Below are 20,742 nucleotides of genomic sequence, written 5' to 3'. Positions count from 1 at the left end.
GGAGGTTATATGATGTTACATCAAGAAAATGGTATCCCACATTTTCCAGTGCATTTTCCTGGCACTCTTCTTATTGCAAAAAGTCTGACTGGTGATGGGGAGTGGGTTTGTTGCACTAGAGCACCAAATCAACTTTAACTGCCAACCTGAATTTGGTGATGTGATTGAATCGCACCCCAAAATAGCAACAGTCTGGAAGTGCTGGCAGTCTCAATAATTTAACTGATGGGAAGAAATAAAAAGCATAAACTCTTGTGCATTTGGTGCAGGAGAAGTGACAGAATACATGACAAAGATCTTATTTAGGTAGGGAAATCAGCGCTGCTTTGAATCTCCATCTCTCTGTCCGCAAAATTAGCTAGGTTTTTCTGATCCAGAAAGTGGAACAATTTTTAATGGAATTTTAGGATCTACACCTGAATTGAGCAGATCTGTATTTGAACTATCAAATGGGATTTGTAATATTCACTTTCCCCCCCACCCCTCACAGTCTTCACATAACACAGAACCACCAAACTGTTGTGGTGCAGTGAATGCACATGTGTATTTTAAGCTTGCCATACAGCATTACTAGGGTACAAAAGAGTTAAATATTGCAAGAGTGCAGATGGTTTGGTGTGACAGGTTTGATTGCTGTATTGTTTGCTGCCCTGGGCTCCTTTGAGAGGAAGGGTGGAAAAGAATTGTTTTCAAAAATGAGAATAATAAAACAGAATGAGAATACAGCTATTACAAGAATACATAATGCTAGCTTGGAAGCAATGCAAATTTCTTTTTTTTTTCAATTAATTTTTATTCCAATTTTCAAAACCAAAACAATACAAAAAGAAAACAACACAAATCAATAACTAGTACAATACAAAAAGAATATATATATATATATATATATATAAAAGAAAGAATATTGACTTCCGATTTGTCATAGTTCAGCTATAAATCTATAATATATAACAAACCTATCTCTTAATAGATTATAAAATCACCTTCCTCCAACGGTTATCTTAGTTGGTTTCAAATCTCATTAACATCATATCATTTTAATCTTCCACAAAAAGTCAAAGAGAAGTTTCCAATCCTTGAAATATATGTCAATCAATTTTTTTTTCTAAATAAACATGCCAATTAATCCAACTCATCAAATCTACTAAGTCCAGTAATTTTAAATCGCTCTTCTGTCATTATCCATATTGGGTCCATCTTCCATCTTCCATCTTTACGCACCCAAAAATCTTGCTGTCATAGTCATATAATAAAAGTCTGATAGGAATTTCCTCCATCACAGATATTTTCTTGCCATTAAATCCAAACGTATCACTGAAGTATTGTTGCAAAGCCGCATCTCTGTTCCTCTTTTCCACATGATACACTAGTACATCTCTTGAAGGTTTTTCCATTGACACAAAACAGGGATTAATTCTGTTAACTTTCTCCATTTCAAGTTCCATCAAATCCTTCCAGTCCAAGAATTTTTTTGAACCGATAATATCTTTATCTCCAATCTCTTCAATTCCTTCAGGGACAGCGCTGAATTCCAAACTGTAATATTTGTCTCCAGGATCCATCACAGCCAGGAAATCCAAATCTTTTTTCATGTCCACAATTAAGCCAATCTCCATAGTTTGAACCTTGCCTTTAATTTCTCTTTCATCCTTTTTTTGTTTTCCAGATCTATCTTTATTCTCCTTTCTCATAGAATCCTGAGTTTCTTTCAGCTCCTGTCTCATTTCGTGAAATTCAATTCTCCACGCTTGTCTATTATTTCTCAGTTCTTGTTTTATTGAGTTAATCCCATTCATTATTTTCTGAAACATGTCTAGAGATAAAGTCCCTTCTTGTACATCCATGATCTTCTTAATTGTCATTCTTAAAGCCAAAGGAACAAAACTCCTTCAATTTTCAATGTCCCAAACAAAGAGCAGCTTATTTCTTTAACCAGTTACAAAGGAGTTAATCTTTCCAACAAACTAACGTCACACGCTAGACAGCCCTTATCTCTTATCTGCCCGGAAGTGTAAGAACGGCTTTAGTTCACAGCGTCGAAATAGCTAGTAGCAGAGAGAATGAGCAGATTCGTCAAACAAAAAGTAGATCAGGAAAAATAGTCCCAGCCATAAATCAAAAAGATTTCTTATCTCTTCCAATCAGAAATCTCTCGTCCGTTGTAATCTTTAAAATGCTATTTTCCATGTCAGCTTTTTGCAATAAAAAAAAGATAAGTTATTTATATTTTCTTCCCCCTTAGTTCCGTGAATAAAAAAAGGAAAGTCTTACCTCACCTAGGTTATCTCAATTGCTGTTACTTTGACAAATCTCTTTAGCTGAATAGATAAGAAAATGATGAATGTAGACAGGAGGATGTTTGCCTGTTAATCCGTATAAAAAAAAACGGGTCACTTATCCAGCTGAGCTAGCATAAAAATCCTCGCTCTGTCTGAGCTGCTGGAAGACAGACAATTCTGACGAATTCCAGACTCCAACAATCAAAACAAAGCTATGTGGGAAATCTCACGTTTCTTCTTTAACCGGAAGAAATTATTCCCAGTCAGAAAAGAGCCTTCTGACTGAATTTAAACTGGATAAGTTTCATCCAAGACGGAACTCGTCTCAGAGGCTGCACAGGCGTAGGGATCCTCCTGGGAAGTCCAGAAGCAATGCAAATTTCTTGATGTAAAAAAATATTATTGAAATACATCGCATTTTTCACAGAAGGAGTTTGAATTACTGGAAACTTAATATTTAATCCACATTCCACACTTTTGCAAATTTCAGTGGCAACCCTAAAGCAAATAGAGATGCACAGGAAACAGCAAAAGCTTAAAAGCTTGTCTAGACAGTTGCACTGTTGATTGACAGCCTAAATGACAATGAGGGTTTAGCTGAAGGATTCCAAGATGGTTGTTTAGAATATACCTGCACCTGGTATATTAAAGAAGAGGGGAGGATGATTGCAAAATATGATATTGAAAGAGAATGACCAAATTAGAAACAATGGTCAATGTGCTTTGCAGTGTATGTGAACAGCCTGATAGATTTAGAGTGGATTAGAGCAGCTGTTTGGAGATACTGCTGAAGGCAGAACATTCCTAGATATTGCAAAGATTGTACATCCCCGCTTGTTCATTCATAAGCAAGAGCATGTATAGAAAGCTCATATCTCCAGCATATATGGTGAATCTGGAGGAATACCTACCTGGCCACTTCTATTGTACAGAAACACATTGCTTAAAGGCAGTTCCCTCTTCCCAAATTTATAACTGTCTGGAACCATTAGACTGACATGCAGATATCCATGTTAGAATAACATTGTATGCACTCTCTCCATATAATGGCATAATCATAACAAGGAAATTCATGGAACCATGGCTCTTGAGCGCATCATAGGAAAGGTTAGCTAGTATTCAGTCACTATACGATTCCCTGGAAAGGGTAAAGCTTCATCCACAGGATTGTGTAAGCTGGCTCAAAATTCCAGCAGTTCTGTCTACTGAGCTGCTGGTGCAGTGAATAAGATGGATTCTTGACTAATGTGCACATATTTCTCAGTATGTGGACTAGTTCTCATATTTGCAAAATGTAACCTGAATCAGCTTGGGAATTTTGGGAAGAGGCTGAAGGAAAGAGCCACATGCTACCTTAATTGGGAGTTTTCAGGTCATACTGAAATAAAATGTCTTACAGAACAGAATATAGAATCAGCAAGAATTTCTGCTACTTTTGAGTCCACTGGTTTTAATTTCAGTAAAGCAATTCAATTTATACTTAAAATTAAGTCCTTATGATATGTCTCACTAACTTTAACAAGACTGAGGAAAATGCTATAAGCCCTTGCTGACTCACAGCTTAGGAGTTGTTAATTTATGTCCGAGTGATGATCTCATATGGAAAGGTATATTTCCCTGTCATCCTGGAAAAATGTAATGGAAGTCAAGAAAGACTTACGTCGGTTTTGATGCCTCGGCTTGATCTGTCTGTAGCTTTTCTCCCCCCTCCACTTCCATTGTGCAATATACAATGCGGTTGGGTGCTAAGGATTTGAGACCCTGAACTTCCATGATGACAACCTATTAAAAGAAAAAGAAGAAAAGTACCCTGGAGGAAGTCCTGCACTGAGTAATCAGATCTGGAAACAAGGGCAATATATGGCATTTCTGAGAGAGCAGCAGCCAGGTGAGATATGGACCTGAGAATCTACTGTGCTAGGTGACAAAGAATGTAGGGGGTAGACATAAAAGGTTGGATGCATCAAAAACAGGTATGTGAAGCAATTGATATTTTGTACACTGAAGAAATAACAACCCTGAATTGATTAATTGTAAATCAATGAATTCTTGAAAGTCAGCAACAAACACAAAAACATTAGAATGAATTCTCTCAAAGTTCTTATAAGCTGAAGATTTTTTCTCCTCTTCCAATCAAATAAGAGAAACCATGTTAAAATAGCTCACAAATGGTATTTAACACCAATACATCTATCTTGAATTAATTGGATACACTTCCCCAGATGTTGGAGGGGATGCACAATGGCTGGAACATACCACCACATGTGGTGGGAGTGTGCCTCAGTACAAAAATTTTGGACTTTAATATTTAATGAAATTGAAATAATAATCTCCAAACAAATAGACAGAACACTATAACTGGCAGTGTTGACTCTATTCAAAGGAGCAAACAAAGGTATAATCTACAAAACTCTATTTGGTCACTTATTGATGGCCACCAGGATCACTATAGCTACACATTGCAAAACATTATAAGGAGCTACAGTAGATTATTGGTATAGGAAAACATGGTATCTTGCTTTCATGGAAAAACTAACGATCAAATTGAAAATGTCCAAAGGTATCACCAAGAAAGATAATTTCTATGAAACTTGGTATCTATTTATAGTTTACAGAAATCAAAAATAACATGGTAGAGAGTCTCTACCACATTATGCTCGAATTTGGACCACCTACAATTATATGTGGTTAATAGTATAAGTTTTAAAGATTTATATTGATATGTGCATGTGTCCTATCTTGGGCTTTAAAAAAAATTACCTCAAGAATTTATTGATTTTCACTATATACGGGCTGAAATTCAATATTCTGCAGCAAAGGGGGAGGGGGATTTCAAGTTTGTTCTGGTTATGCCATTTTCTTTTTATGTTAAGCAGTACTCATGTTTGGAGGCTGTAACTGATGTATCATTTCTTCATAAAATTAATAAAAATACATATATATCAAGATTTTTTTCTTCAAAAAATTTGATTTGTAGGGGGACTAGATCAATCAGTCCACAAGTTATTCATCTACTTCTGGTGGCCTGGTAGCATAACTAACTGATTTAATTCAAGGAAGATAGGTACTATGGATTGGTTAATTGGCAACAATTCACACAACCGCTGCTAGTTGAAATTCCTTTTCAAGTTGGCTCTCTTCATCCGTGTCCAGCAATGGCTGTTGCTATCACACATTCAGTCTTGTTCTGTTTTTGTTTTTGGCATGCTGCAGATGGCTGGCTAGCAACAGGCATTGAGTTCAAGCAGCTGCGGAAGGCCCCACGGTCATGTGAATGGTCCCAAATTCCATGCTGTAATGTCTTTGCATTCTATCTTCCTGATAGTTCCTTTGCTGACCACTCAGGCATGCACTAAGTGTGCAGTCAAAGGCCATTTCCCAGTCTGACTCAGAACTCAGGGTTTAAGTGAATAGGTTTTGCTCATGCTCAGGTTCTGATTGATCACCATTCACAGAGTTAGGATGCTAGTAGTAACCCTACGGAAGAAAGTTGTATTATCTTTCTCTGCAATGTGGGGCATGGATCACTTGTGTGACTGAGAACTACGGATAGAGAAGGACTTTGATTCAGTTCTCGTCTAAAGCTGAATCTATCAAATTCACACTGTCCAAAACGATATGACAACTAAAACACAACCCATCCTTTGACATTCACACATCTGAATTTCGCAATACAGCTCTCCAAAGTTTACTAAAAATGCATGCATTGGGGAAGGTGTGCATAAATATGAATAAATTAGTGAAATAAAGCTGGATAAAGCAGATATAGCCTGGCAAATATATTACTGAAATATATATCCTACTGGAAGGAAGGGTGGGATATAGATTAAATAAATAATAAACAAACAAATAATATACAAAAATGCATAACATTAGGAGAAATTGCTTGCAAAATGTGCACATTAGTAAAAACTGCATGCAGAAATGTTATTAGGAGAAATTCACACTCAAATGCCAAAGATTTGTCATGAGGATTTTTTTTTCAAAAAAAATTTGTAAATTGCTGCAGAAGTGTGGAAAATGGAATTTAAGACTGAAAAAACTGAAACCGAGAGAACTGAAATTGACAGATCCTTCCATCCCTACTGAGAACTATAGCTCTGTAAGCACATGGCTGTGATGCCCCTGTGTTATGCTGTGGTCCTGCCATCTGCCCCCCTTTCCTAACACAAAATTATATACACCAAAGCAGTGCTGAAAAATCCTTGCTATGTGCCTGTGCAGCCCAAATATGTTTTCCCCTTTCAAAATGTGAGCCCATAATTAATTAGTGGAATGATCAGCACTGGGAACTGGTTGCAGTGTAGTATAGCCCAAGTGATGATGTTCCTCTCAATGTTGGAGCAGTGGGCAGTCATATGGGTTCCATGTCATACAACAGAGAGGCAAGGACTGTTCTAGAAAGAGATATAAATATGGATGTGGGTGCATCAATGAGTTTTGCCTGACAATGGATGTCTCCTGGGTTATTGGATATTTCTGTGACTATTCTTGGAGAGAAGGGGAAAAAACAGGAGTGTGTAAAAAAGCCAAGAGAGGGGAGCGGACTACTCCATCTTTGAATTTGAGACCGCCCTGTATGTTACATAGCAAACACACATTATTCAATTCAAATTAACTGTACATTTATAAATTTTAAAATTATATGTGTGAATATAAATTGTAAAACTTGTGCTTGCTGCAATTTTTGATACTTAGAAATCAAGGTGTCCTCTAAAATGTAGGTGACACCTCTAATTAGCAATGATCAAATGCAAAAAACATGAAGAAAGAAGATTTAGTAATTCAGACACCAGTATCAAAAAAGACCTGTGAAACAACTCTAATGAATATTAAAATACTCTCTCCCAGAATATCTATTTTTGACCCAAACAAATCAACATTTTCTTGCAATATGCAAAATAAAGTGTACTGCTGGCTGAAATGGAGATGGGGAAAACATGTAAGGAGCACTGTTATAGAGTCAAACAAATAACATTTTCCAGGTTGGAGAAGGCCTGTAGCTTAGTGGCGGAACATCTGCTTTGCATGCTGAAGGTCCCAGGTTCTGTCCCTGGCATCTCCAAGTAGGGCAGGGAATGTCCCCCATCTAAAACCCTGAAGAGTCACTGCCAGTCAGAGCACTTCTGAGAGCGTCAGAACTACCAAGAAGGCTCCCTCTGCTGATCTGAACATCCAAGAGGATCTGTAGCGAGGGAGATGGTCTCTAAGATATTTGGGGCCTAAGTCATTTAGCGCTTTCAACACTAACATGAGCACTTTGAATTGGGCCCAGAAGTGAACTGGCAAACAATGCAACTGTTTTAGAACAGGGGTTATATGAGTTCTAAAAGGAACCCTAGCCAGTAATCTGGCCGCTGCCTTTTGGACCAGCTGAAGCTTCTGAGTCATCTTCAAGGGCAGCCCCACTAGAATGCATTGCAATAATCCAATCTGGAAGTTACCAGAGCATGGAGTACTGTGGGCAAGTCAACTCTTTTCCAAAAGGGGCCATATCTGATGAATCAATCAGAGCTAGAGATAGGCATTCCTAGCCACTGAGGCCACTTGAACCTCCAGTGACAATGCTAGATCGGGGAGTATCCCCAAGCTACAAAACTGCTGCTTCCAGGGGAGTGCAACCCCATCCAGAACAGGTCATCTTCCTGGACTCAAGAACTTGGAACACATTAACACTTCTGTCTTTTCAGGATTCAGCTTCAGCTTGTTGGCCCACATCCAGCCCATCACTGCCTCCAGACACCTGTCTAGCATCTCAACTGCTTCTCTTGATTCAGAGGGCACAGAGCTGGGTATCTTCTGCATATTACTGTACTTTTAATCTTTTGTACACCGCCCAGAGAGCTATTCGCTATGGGCGGTTTAAAAATGAAATAAAATAAATAAATAAATAAATAAATATTGGTGACATTTGTGGAATTAAAATAACCAGGATGTAGAAGATTCTGGGTATCTGAAAATATGCTTTCTGCCTGTGTCTGAGTGTTAAAACTGTAGAGTGTGGGAAAACAACTGATAGAATGGTTAGCTAAGTGAACATGTCTTTGTAGTTTCTTGCATGCCCTTGATAGCCAGCTTCAAAGTGTTACACCCCTAGTTAGCAAGTACTCCCTTAACTAATGTCCTAGCTACTCCCTAACAACTGCCTTAGCGACTTATAGATAATTAGGATGCTTTGAACTAAAGGAATTTCTTGTATATTCCACATGCTCCAAATGTGTCTTTGTTCCTTGAAAGTCTTGGTTCCTCGAAAGACTATAAAGTCCTGCGCCATCTTTTAGAAAGTCAGTTGCAGTTTACTGCTTGGCTGTTCAGTGCTGTATGCTTTGAATAAACTTGCAATCTGCTTCAGTTCCAGTCACCTCCGAGTGAATTGCTCCACACACTTTACTCCAAAACTCCTGATGATCTATGCCTTCATATATGGCTTCATATAGATCAGTGGTTCCCAACCTGGGGGCCGGGACCCCCAGGGGGCCCGTGAAGTAATCCAGAGGGGGCCGTGAACAGTAAAGAAATGAATTATTTATTATTATTTTTTAAAGAAGTTTTAACTCCCTCGACACTGTCTGCTTCCCACTGGTGCTGCAGATGACACCTCCCCCTTGCTCCAAACAAGAGGGGAGGCCTTTTGCTGAAGCGCCAGAGCATCTTTCAGGCACACTAAGGGCAGGCATCTGCCTATAAAATACATGGCAGATGCCAAAGGAGGCTGAGGGTGGGGCTACCAGGAAGAAGTGGGGATTACTATCACTGATTCCCATCTCCTTGCACTGCTGCTACTGGCAACGCCCTTACTTAGAATGAGAGGAGAGGGCTTTTTGTGAAGCAAAAAGAAGCAAGCCTGCAAAGAAAGGCTGCTTTCCCCCTTCCTTCCTGGCAGCCAGCCTGCCTCCCTGGGGGGAGGGGGTCATGAATTTTTTTCAGCTTATAAAGGGGGTCCTGTGCTCATAAAGGTTGGGAACCACTGATATAGATGTGAAATAGCATGAGGGACAAGATGGAACCTTTTGCAGAACACCACAGGAAAGCTCGTACAGTGTTGAACAGAAGCTTCCCATAACTATTTTCTGGAAATATCCCTGGAGGGGATATCCCTGGAGGAGCAGAACCACTGAAGTACAGTGCCCCCAACCACTACCTCCCCGAGCCACTCCAGGAGGATACCATGGTCAATGGGATCAAAAGCCTCTGAGAGGTCAAGAAGAAAAAGCAGGGTTGCATTTCCCCCATCTCTCTCTCAACAAGTGTCATTGATCAGGGTAGCCAAGGCAGTTTCAGTGCCATGACTGAGTCTAAAGCCAGACTGAAATGGATCTAGATATTCAGTCTCCTCCAAGCATGCCTGAAGTTGGACCACCATTAACTTGTCCAAAACAGGGATATTTGCCACTGGGCCAAGGAGGATGTCTTATTGAGGGGATGCATCATGACCTCCTTCAAGGCAGATGCTACTCTACCCTACTCCAGTGAAGAATTAATCACTCCCTGGACCCACCTATTCAACCCCTCATGGCTAGATCTAAGAAGTCAAGATGGGCAAGGGTCAAGGAGGCAGGTGGTCAGCTGTGCTTCTTCAAGCAGCTTGTCCACATGCTTAGGCTGCAATAAACAAATAATGGAAACTGATCCGGTACAGATGTAACAGACAGTGCTCTACTGGACTTGCTCTAACTGTGGCATGTAACTTGGTCTGAACCCGAGCAATTTTGTCCCAAAAGTGCCTCCCAAAGTTGTTATAGCTGGCTTCCAAGGGTGTCAGAGCTCTATTGGCCCCATGACAAGGGCCCATTCACCCCTTGGAAAAGCTCTGCCAGGCAGCTCCTTGTGTACACAATGGTAATGGCTTTCTTTGCCACTGCAACTGCCCCATGGTATGATAATGTGTCCTCACATGCACCTGTTCAGGTTCAGGCAATATTTATGCCACCTGCACTCTAGCTATCTATCCTCCTATCACACGCAGGTCACTGGAGCATCAAGGTGACCTATGTGCTCCACAGTGACAGTGAGGGCATTCAGGAGAGATTGTGTCGATGGCTCCACCATTCCACAGTGTGGCGACAGGTTCAACAGGCGCACCAGCCATGTCAGCCAGAAATTCCCCAGAGCATTCAGGAATCCTTCAGGTTCCATATGTTTCCGAGGGTGGACCATCTGAATAGGTCCCCCTTTGGATCAACAAAGTTTGGATCATTTATCCTTGAATGAGATATTTTTAGGTAAGTGAGCAATCTTTAATTTACTTGACTTCACATTTACATGTTCTCCTAGTAGACTGTACTGACAAGGCTGCAAGGAATGCAAATCTAAAGATATGTTAAAGGGATTTCTGTTAGTTGCTGCTCAGTTTTTATGCACAGGTATTAAAGAGTTATTTTCTGTTTTGCTGATTTCTGCCCACAAATCTTTTCTTTTAAGCTTTGATTAGCTAGACATTGATTGTTAAGAGGGTTTTTTTTTAGTTACATGAGTATTGCCAGCATGCCTAATTGATCTGTAGAAAAGTCATACATCTTGTTGTTGTTATGTGCCTTCAAGTCGATTATGTATTATGGCAACCCTATGAATCAGCAACCTCCAATAGCATCTGTCATAAACCACCCTGTTCAGATCTTGTAAGTTCAGGTCTGTGGCTTCCCTTATGGAATCAATCCATCTCTTGTTTGGCCTTCTTCTTGTTCTACTCCCTTCTGTTTGTCCCAGCATTATTGCCTTTTCGAATGAATCATGTCTTCTCATTATGTGTCCAAAGTATGATAACCTCAGTTTCATCATTTTAGCTTCTAATAATAGTTCTGGTTTAATTTGTTCTAATACCCAATTATTTGTCTTTTTCGCGGTCCATGTTATGTGCAAAGCTCTCCTCCAACACTCATTTCAAATGAGTTCATTTTTCTCTTATCCGCTTTTTTCACTGTCCAACTTTCATATCTATACATAGAGATCAGGCATACCATGGTGTGAATGATCCTGACTTTAGTGTTGAGTGATATAGCTTTGCATTTGAGGACCTTCTCTAGTTCTCTCACAGCTGCCCTCCCCAGTCCTAACCTTCTTCTAATTTCTTGACTATTGTCTCCGTTTTGTTTACTGACTGTGCTAAGATATTGATAATCCTTGACAAGTTGAATGTCCTCACTGTCAATTTTAAAGTTACATAAATCTTCTGCTGTCATTACTTTAGTCTTCTTGACGTTCAGCTGTAGTCCTGCTTTTGTGCTTTCCTCTTTAACTTTCAACAGCATTCATTTCAAATCATTACTGATTTCTGCTAGTAGTACGGTATTGTCTGCATATCTTAAATTATTGATATTTCTCCCTTCAATTTCCCCACCTCCTTCATCTTGGTCCAATCCTGCCTTCCGTATAATATGTTCTTCATATAGATTAAACAAATAGGGTGATAAAATACACCCGTCTCACACTCTTTCCGATTGGAAACCAATCGGTTTCTCCATATTCTGTCCTTACAGTAGCCTCTTGTCCAGAGTACAGGTTGCACATCAGGACAATCAGATGCTTCCAGTCTGTGGGCCATTGTTTAGTTTTCCATATTTCTTGACACATTTCTGGGAAAATTTGGACAGATTTCAGTCTCAGTAGCTTGTAGCAACTCTATTGGTATGCCATCTGTTCCTGGTGATTTCTTTCTTCCAAGAATTTTAAGAGCAACTTTCACCTCACATTCTAAAATTTCTGGTTCTTCATCATACGGTTCCTCCGTGAATGAATCTGTCATCCTTGCATCTCTTTTACAGAGTTCTTTAGTGTATTGCTTCCATCTTCTTTTTATTTCATCTGGGTCAGTCAGTGTGTTCCCCTGTTGATTATTCAACATCCCTACTCGTGGTTTAAATTTCCCTTTAATTTCTCTAATCTTTTGTTTTGTTGTCCTCTTCTATTTCTATACAATAACTATTGTAATATTTCTCTTTGTCCCTACGTACTATTCACTGTATTACTGCATTTAGGGTTCTGACCATGTTTCTGTCTCCTTTTGCTTTCCTTTTTCTTTCATACATCTTACCTCCAAGGAAAAGGACAGCACAACATCTGACTTTGAAAGCTGGTTTTCATTTTCTTCTCCCATGTCAATGATGGAGGTGTTGTGGCTCCGTTTTAGCTTTTGTAACTTGAACTCGGAGCCACCTTTGGACACTGGCATGCTTTCCAGGTTTCCCATTAGCAAATTGACCGATGACTTCAATTCCTCAATGTACATGTTTTCCATTTCTTTGGATACAAATTTAGGAAACTTGCGCTCCTGGAATTGAAAGACAAAAATAAAATTAAGATATAATCAAAAGCATCAAATTAGCATGCACTTATAATGACATTAGTAGATCTAACGGTAGATTTAACAGATAAACAAGGAGAAGAAGGTAATGTGGACTTCCCAAATATACCTGTTTTGCTGTTCATGCCCTTATATTATGGCTACAAGTTTTAACTACCATAATTTGATATAACTACTACTAATAACATATGTTTATATAGAAATAAATATTCCAAGGATGTGGATATATTGAAAGCCTACACTGGATGGGATTGTATGGCAGAAGATGGTTCCTACTGTCAGCGGCAGGGCACAGGAACTAGCCTTGAGCAGAAATGAGAGGTTTATTGAGTACTATCACTGAGCCCAAATCCCTCACCTACAGTTTCTGGGACAAAAGGAAGTGAAGCCCTTCCTTCCCCTTTTGTCATGAGCCCCACAGAAAGGGGGTGGACCGGTGAGAATGAGGAGGAGGAGGACTTTGAATGGGATGATGATTGCAGTGATGGGCCTACAGGCGTGCTGGACTCTGAAAGTTCTCATGCCATGGACAGCTCCACCCCTATAGCTCCAGTTGCCAGTGAGGAGGCTCAGCCCAGTCAGGTACTTGCCTCTTCATCCAATGTTCACCCCCTTCTGACACCTGCTTTGCTGCCGCCACAGTGCAAACCCCTCCCTGTGATGGGGAGGATCTTGCTGAGGCAGAGCAGTTACCCTCACCTCATTCACGGAGGCTGTTGTGCCTGCAAACTCAACACTCCCCCGTGGCCCCTCTGGGGAGGAGCATTCGAGTGTGCATGCGTTCTCAACAGTGACACTCAGTTCGCGCAAGTAGGGTGCCCGCCCATCCTTACTTAAGCATGGTGAGGGGGCGTGACTAGTTGCTGCGATGTCTTAGTGCAGTGTAATCATGCCTAGCTACTCCTAGTAATTATGCTGAATTCTGTGTAACCTGTAAGTTGATTCACGAAGAACTCTGAACTGAAACTTTCTATTAAATCTATTAAAAAGCACGCCTCTGAGTTTGTGTCTGACTTCAGCGGGCAGGACACGTTCAAATTGAACTCCAGTGGAAGTGGAAGAACTGGCAGCCCAAGTCCCAACCTACAATCACTTTGGGGGCTCAAAGTGGTAATTAGTGGGAGGGAATTGGAAATTTCAAGGGGGAAAGGGAGCAAGGGGGAATTCAATTCTGGTGCACTATGTTTGAGCTGAAATACCTCCCACAGTGATGGTGCTGAGGATGCAGGGAGGACTAAAAGAACTTGCTGATGGGAGACCCTGAGGAACTGCAGGGGTTGAGAAGGCACCAGAGGAATCTTTATAGCATCACACAGTTTCTCTCCCCTCTCCCCCATTTCACAGTGGTCCATGCAATGTGGTTCTGAATGTAAATCCCTTTGCATGCCTATTTATGTCTATGCCTACTTGACATCTGTATGACCTAAAGCCAAACGTTTCTAGACTTGCTTGTTTAAAGACTTACAGAATGCTAGAGGTTTCTGTCAAGCACATAAGATAATGTTTGTTATAATGACAGTTTACCTAAGTTGGAGGTTGCCTTGATTAAGTAGGGAAGTTCTTACTGCCTGCTGAAGAGTGATTTTTCTTCTATAGAATAGCTACTATCCTTTTTAGCAGTGCTGAAATTACTGGCTGAGAAACTGGAACAATTTCTGGAAGAAAAAACCTGAACTTGGAAATTGCTACCCATTAGGATTAATCAGGACCACAAGGACAATATGTTCCTCTCAACTTCTGAACTGTGGTTTAATGTACAGATGGTTTGGCCAACATGAGATGTGAACATACACTGACCAATCAAGTGTGTTTATTAATCATTGTTCTCTGAGCTGACTGTTATTTCCTGCAAGCTCCCAATATTGAAGATATAACTAGGGTGGCCAGGTGAAAAAGAGAAGAAGAATACTTGCCTAGAGGAGGGAATTTCAGCAGATGTAGCCTGTCATCCAAGCTTCATCTGCTTCTTCAGAGAAGAAATTCCCTCTTTTACCCAGCTATTGGAGATGCAGGAACCCTGTCCTCTTTTTCACCTGGCCATGCTAAGTGTAATCCAAATCATGTTGCATTCCACATCAGGAGTGGCTGGTGTGGCTGCTTAATGGGATGGGGCAGGGGAGGGTGGCAACGAGGCTGAGGCTGTGTAGGTACATCCACAAGGGCACTGGATGGTTTCTACTAGTGTGCTCATGCAGTCCCAACCTCCCTGCTGATGACACAGCAACAGGAAGTGGGAGAGATGCTTCAGAACCTTCAGTCCTGAGACCCAGCTGTGTAAACTTTTCCTCCAAAGAAAGCAAAGCTCTAATCCAAGGCAGCTATTAAACACGGAACGTCCCTGATGCTCCCCCTACATCAACCTTAAGAAGCAGAAAGCAGAGAGTAGGAATAAACGGACAGTTCTCCCAATGGAGGGCTGTAGAAAGTGGAGTCCCTCAAGGATCGGTATTGGGACCTGTACTTTTCAACTTGTTCATTAATGACCTAGAATTAGGACTGAGCAGTGAAGTGGCCAAGTTTGCTGACGACACTAAATTGTTCAGGGTTGTTAAAACAAAAAGGGATTGCGAAGAGCTCCAAAAAGACCTCTCCAAACTGAGTGAATGGGCGGAAAAATGGCAAATGCAATTCTCAATATAAACAAGTGTAAAATTATGCATATTGGAGCAAAAAATCTGAATTTCACATATACGCTCATGGGGTCTGAACTGGCGGTGACCGACCAGGAGAGAGACCTCGGGGTTGTAGTGGACAGCACGATGAAAATGTCGACCCAGTGTGCGGCAGCTGTGAAAAAGGCAAATTCCATGCTAGCGATAATTAGGAAAGGTATTGAAAATAAAACAGTCGATATCATCTTGCCGTTGTATAAATCTATGGTGCGGCCGCATTTGGAATACTGTGTACAGTTCTGGTCGCCTCATCTCAAATAGGATATTATAGAGTTGGAAAAGGTTCAGAAGAGGGCAACCAGAATGATCAAGGGGATGGAGCGACTCCCTTACGAGGAAAGGTTGCAGCATTTGGGGCTTTTCAGTTTAGAGAAAAGGCGGGTCAGAGGAGACATGATAGAAGTGTATAAAATTATGCATGGCATTGAGAAAGTGGATAGAGAAAAGTTCTTCTCCCTCTCTCATAATACTAGAACTCATGGACATTCAAAGAAGCTGAATGTTGGAAGATTCAGGACAGACAAAAGGAAGTACTTCTTTACTCAGCGCATAGTTAAACTATGGAATTTGCTCTCACAAGATGCAGTAATGGCCACCAGCTTGGATGGCTTTAAAAGAAGATTAGACAAATTCATGGAGGACAGGGCTATCAATGGCTACTAGCCGTGATGGCTGTGCTGTGCCACCCTAGTCAGAGGCAGCATGCTTCTGAAAACCAGTTGCCGGAAGCCTCAGGAGGGGAGAGTGTTCTTGCACTCGGGTCCTGCTTGCGGGCTTCCCCCAGGCACCTGGTTGGTCACTGTGAGAACAGGATGCTGGACTAGATGGGCCACTGGCCTGATCCAGCAGGCTCTCCTTATGTTCTTATGTTCTTATGTTAACCTCTTCCCCAACCTGGTTTTGGGCCACAACTGCCATCAGCCGCAGACAGCATGGCCAGATGTCGGGGATGGTGGAAGCTGTAGTCCAAAACATTTGGAAGGCACCAGGTTGGGGAATGCTGGACTGCACAGCCTCTCCAAGATGTTTTAGAAAGACTCCTGTCTCTGTCCACAGACAACCTACTAGCACAGGATTTTAAGAATCAATTTGCATGTTAATATACACTGAAATCAATCACAAAAGTCATTCTGCTCACCTCTCAGACAATACAGCTATCCCATTTTATGTCCTGCCTGTTTTTTTGTCATGAGTTATGAACACACTTTATACTAATCAGTATCTGATTTCTGCAATCATGCCTTGAGCCAGAGTTTTAACTATCTATCGCCAGTGAATTTATCTTTTAACAAAAGGACAATGGGCAGTATCTAACCCAAATGTCTCCATTGGACATCCTGAGAAACACGCAAGTATGGTAGGAAGGCTGGAGGGGAAACAGGGTGATCTGCCAATCAGTTGCAAACTCTCCATGAAGCTGAATTTATTAAAAAAAACACTCAAGCTATTCCTACCAGTTTTATCGTAAAAAGGGCAGGATTTGCCTAGTGTTGTGTGTCCCATTTTCAGAAGAGAGAGGCAGAAATGCACTGGAACCAGCAGAACAGTGAGTGTGTTTCTACCCCAAGTTAGATGCAGCAATGGTTTGACTTGGTATATGGCAGCTCCCTATGTTCCTATGACTTCTGTAGTATTTTGTGGATTTCATTGACAGTGATACATAGAGAATCTCATATACTAATATTCTGCCTTTTGTTCCATTCAGGGAGATTTCCTGGCCCTATTCAGTCAGCATGACTCATTGTCTACATACTGCAAGAGGAATCTCTCTCTCTCTCTCTCTCTCTGTGTGTGTGTGTGTGTGTCCATATATGCATTTGTCCACATTTCTGTAATATGCCTATAGGCATATTCTTGTAGACACATAGGAAGTGTTCCAAGCAACCAGAAACTCTGAAAAAGTCTACACACATGCAAGAGGCACATTGAAGACATTCTTTTGAATCCACATACAGCAGAGACTGTCATACAAATGTTCACTGCATGTGCTGAGAATTGACCTAGTGTCTAAAAAGGGACAGAAGCTCTACTTAGGTGTTCTGCTTTAAGGCAACACACGAGGAGCAGAGAGTGCGCATGAGCTAGCTCAGCCCCCAACCTTGTCATTCTCGCCTTCTGCATGTTCTAGAGTGACTGTCTACAGTGGGGAAGCTCTCTCTCTCTACATGCAGAGGCTTCTGGGCATTTTGAAATTTGGCAAAATCAGAGTTCTGAAGTGCAAAGGAGCTTCCATGTGCAGAGGTGGCTTCCCTCCTGCAGACAGTCACCCTAGAACGTGCAGAGGGCAATAAGGGTGGGGATGGAGCTAGTGCATCCATGCATGCTCCTTGCCTATTGCTTTAAGCCAGGCATGGGGAAGCTGTGGCCCTCCAGATGGTGCTGGATGACAACTCCCATCATTTCTGACTCTTGGCAATTCTGGCAGGGGCTGATGGGAGCTGGAATTCAACAATATCTGGAGGACCACAGGTTCACCTCCCCTGCTTTAAGCCCTGTTCAGAATGCCTGGAAACAGCAAGTATCTCAGTCAATTCTGGAACCATTAGAGTTCAATGCAGAAGGTCTAACTAGAAGTTATATAGGTATTGCCAACCCTTGTAGTTTCCTCATGTGGCTCCTTTGAAACATCCAATAAAAGGAATATGGGGCATGGTCCCATTGCATCCTGCAGTTTCCCACCCCTCCTTTTGGAGAAATGCTGAATGCAATGATACTGTGTTGCTTTTACTATATGTTACTGGACAAGTTACCAGACAGGGAGTTGTGAGGATTGGCAGCAGCCATATACCTTCTAGTTGGTGACAGCCACACTTTGCCTGTAATTAGTTGTATCCAATGTTAGTCCTACTCAGAGTAGACCCACTGCAATTAATGGGCATGACTAACTTAGATTACTGTCAATGAGTCTATTCTGAGTATGATTTAGCTCAATGTCTAATTGGACCCTGAATGGACATAGGGCTTGAGAGTGAGTAATCCAGCAAAGTGATAAAGTGCTGCAACTGCTTGATCAGCTGCTTAAGATATTATCTATCGAAGACATTATGCCCAATACTTATGCAGTTAGAGAAAAAGAATTCATGGATTCCTCCCCTACCCAATTCTACTAGCTGAATATAAGTACTATTGTGTCAAACAAACAGGCAGGATGTCTGTGTTATCCTGGTTACCACCATACCAATAAAGCTAGCTTTCAAAATACCCAGTGGGAAAAGCTGGCATTAAATCACCTTTGCAAGCTAATTCCTTTCAGTTATCTCTAAAATGTGACAAGCACCTGTGATGCTCTAGTGGGAAGCAGAATCTGTAGCATAGTATAATGATTTGCATGTGTGCTGCGATATCTACTGAAGCAGACACAACACACCCTTGGAAATATCCTCTCTCCTGAGCAAAGAGAGTGAGCACTAGTATCCCACAAATTTGCCAGGACTCACATCCCATAAACATGCCTAGTGCACACGTATAGTCCTTGTTGTGACTCTGCCTGTTCCACTCACCTAGGCTTCCCCAACATGGGCCCCTCCATACTCCAACTCTCATCATCCCCAGCCAGCATGGTTAATGGTCAGTGATGAGGGCACCAGGTTGGGGAAGACTTCTGTGACTGGTATCACTGAATCATCTGGGAATCATTCTCCAAGAATGTCTTTGCCTCTGAGGTTTTCTGCTGTTGAATTTCAGCAATCAGCAGTTTTGCACACAAAGTTCAGTTCTGGAAAGAGCTCTGGAGACTGAACTAAGCAGATGATTTTAATAAATGTCTTCTGACTTAAGACATAAAATCCACTAATAAAAAGAAGTTCATTAAAAAGGACTCATAGCAATAAAAAACAATAAAGCTATAGTTCTCCCAGGAAAACGTCTTTAAGCAAATTGCCAATATTTGTTGGTTTCCCACCAAATTCAAGGATTGTTAAAAGACTTTCACTTTTTTTAAAAAAAGGAAGAAAGATATTTCCTTCTTTATGGAAGGTTTTCTGTCAGGCAAATTAACACAGATCACAACCACACCATGGGTGCTAGTCAACTAAGTTTTACTCAGAGTAGACCCATTGACATTAATGCACTTAACTAACAGAGCAATCCAACTGCTGGGGGCTGGTGGAGGAGGAGCTTGTGGAAAGCTCTGTGGGATCCTCCTCCCATTTGGAAGCCACTGGCCTGGCTGAATGTGAGCTCTGTCAGGAGCTGTGCGCTCAAGCTGGCTGGAAAGCACTGGCTCTGGTGAACAGGCCTCTTGGGGAGTAAGTGCTCCTTGTAGGCCACAATAAGGCATTAAAAAAAGTATTTTACTCTGCCAGTCTTTTGGCCAGCGGAGTTTGAAGGGGGATCAGGAGGGGTCAAGGGGTCAAGAAGAAACTCATGTAACCCCCCATGGCTCCTCCCCCCACCTCTGGAATGCCCCATTTTCAGGCCTTCCAACGCATTCCGCCAGGCCTCTGTCCACCAGGCTGGCTGACCCTGACGGAACCTTGGTGGCGCCGGCAAGCTCCTGGCAGAGCCACATCTCCACCACAGTGAAGGGCTGCCGCTGGCAGAGCCTGACACAGCCAGGAGCCTCCTGGTGCAGCCAGTGCTCTGCAGCAGCCAACTCACCCCAGCCTGGCAAAAGGGTGAGTTGGATTGCACCCTTAGTCATGTTCATTAATTTTAATGGGTATACTCCAAGTAAAACTTAGTTGAATACCACCCCATACATTTAAAACGCTATTAAGCCACTTTAACAGCCATGTCTTTCGCCAAAGAATCCTGGAAACTGTAGCTTGTTAAGGGTGCTGAGAATTTTTTGAAGATCCCTATTCCCCTTACAAAGCTACACTTTCCAGAGTGGTTTACTCAGAGTAGATCCATTGACATGAATGGACCTGAGTGATGAATCCTTCTCCCCCAAGAACTCTTGGAACTGTAGCTTTGTGAGGGGAATAGGAGACTCCTAACAGCTCTTAGCTCTTTTAACAAGCTACAGTTTCCAGGGTTCTTTGGGGGAACCCATGCCTATTTGAGGTGATATAATAGTGCTTTAAATGTATGGTGCAGATGTGGCCTCAGAGAGCCTCCTGTCACAAGTTTAAAGCTTGAAAATAATTTAGGCTATGAGCACACTAGTTACTAGTTGCCTACAACAAATAGGGTTGCCAGGCTCAGGGCCTGAGAATGATTCTGTATCTTTAAGAGAAGAGAAAATTCAGCCAAGTGCAGGTTTTCTTGCAACACTGTAATGGGAAAAAACACAAGGTGAAATTCTCCCTTCCCCCTGTATCTTTAAAAGTTGTGCAGGGGGAAGGGAGAATTTCACCTTGTGTTTTTTCCCATTACAGTGTTGCAAGAAAACCTGCACTTGGCTGAATTTTCTCTTCTCTTAAAGATACAGAATCATTCTCAGGCCCTGAGCCTGGCAACTCTAAACAAAGCATTTCCATTGAGCACACCTGGAGAAGCAACAGCTGTGATCAGCTGCAAAATCTCTTTGAAGCAAATTGTTTAAAAA

The 20,742-nt window shown here is 41.5% G+C and overlaps 1 protein-coding gene across 13 annotated transcripts in view; it reads right to left on the bottom strand.

Moving 5' to 3' along the window:
* Positions 1–20,742, bottom strand: part of CADPS (calcium dependent secretion activator) — a 562,280-nt gene that overhangs the window by 306,454 nt on the left and 235,084 nt on the right. For all 13 annotated transcript variants that reach the window (XM_061622068.1, XM_061622066.1, XM_061622061.1 and 10 more), the window contains exons 5-6: positions 12,310–12,546; positions 3,940–4,061 (exon numbers count right to left, since the gene is read on the bottom strand). In XM_061622068.1, coding sequence (XP_061478052.1) covers positions 3,940–4,061; positions 12,310–12,546 — 359 coding nt within the window. The remainder of the gene's footprint in view (positions 1–3,939; positions 4,062–12,309; positions 12,547–20,742) is intronic.

Source organism: Rhineura floridana, chromosome 3, assembly GCF_030035675.1.
Source record: "Rhineura floridana isolate rRhiFlo1 chromosome 3, rRhiFlo1.hap2, whole genome shotgun sequence".
Lineage (NCBI taxonomy): Eukaryota > Metazoa > Chordata > Lepidosauria > Squamata > Rhineuridae > Rhineura > Rhineura floridana.
Note: the sequence above shows the minus strand (reverse complement) of the source record. Positions and strands in the feature narration are given on the sequence as shown.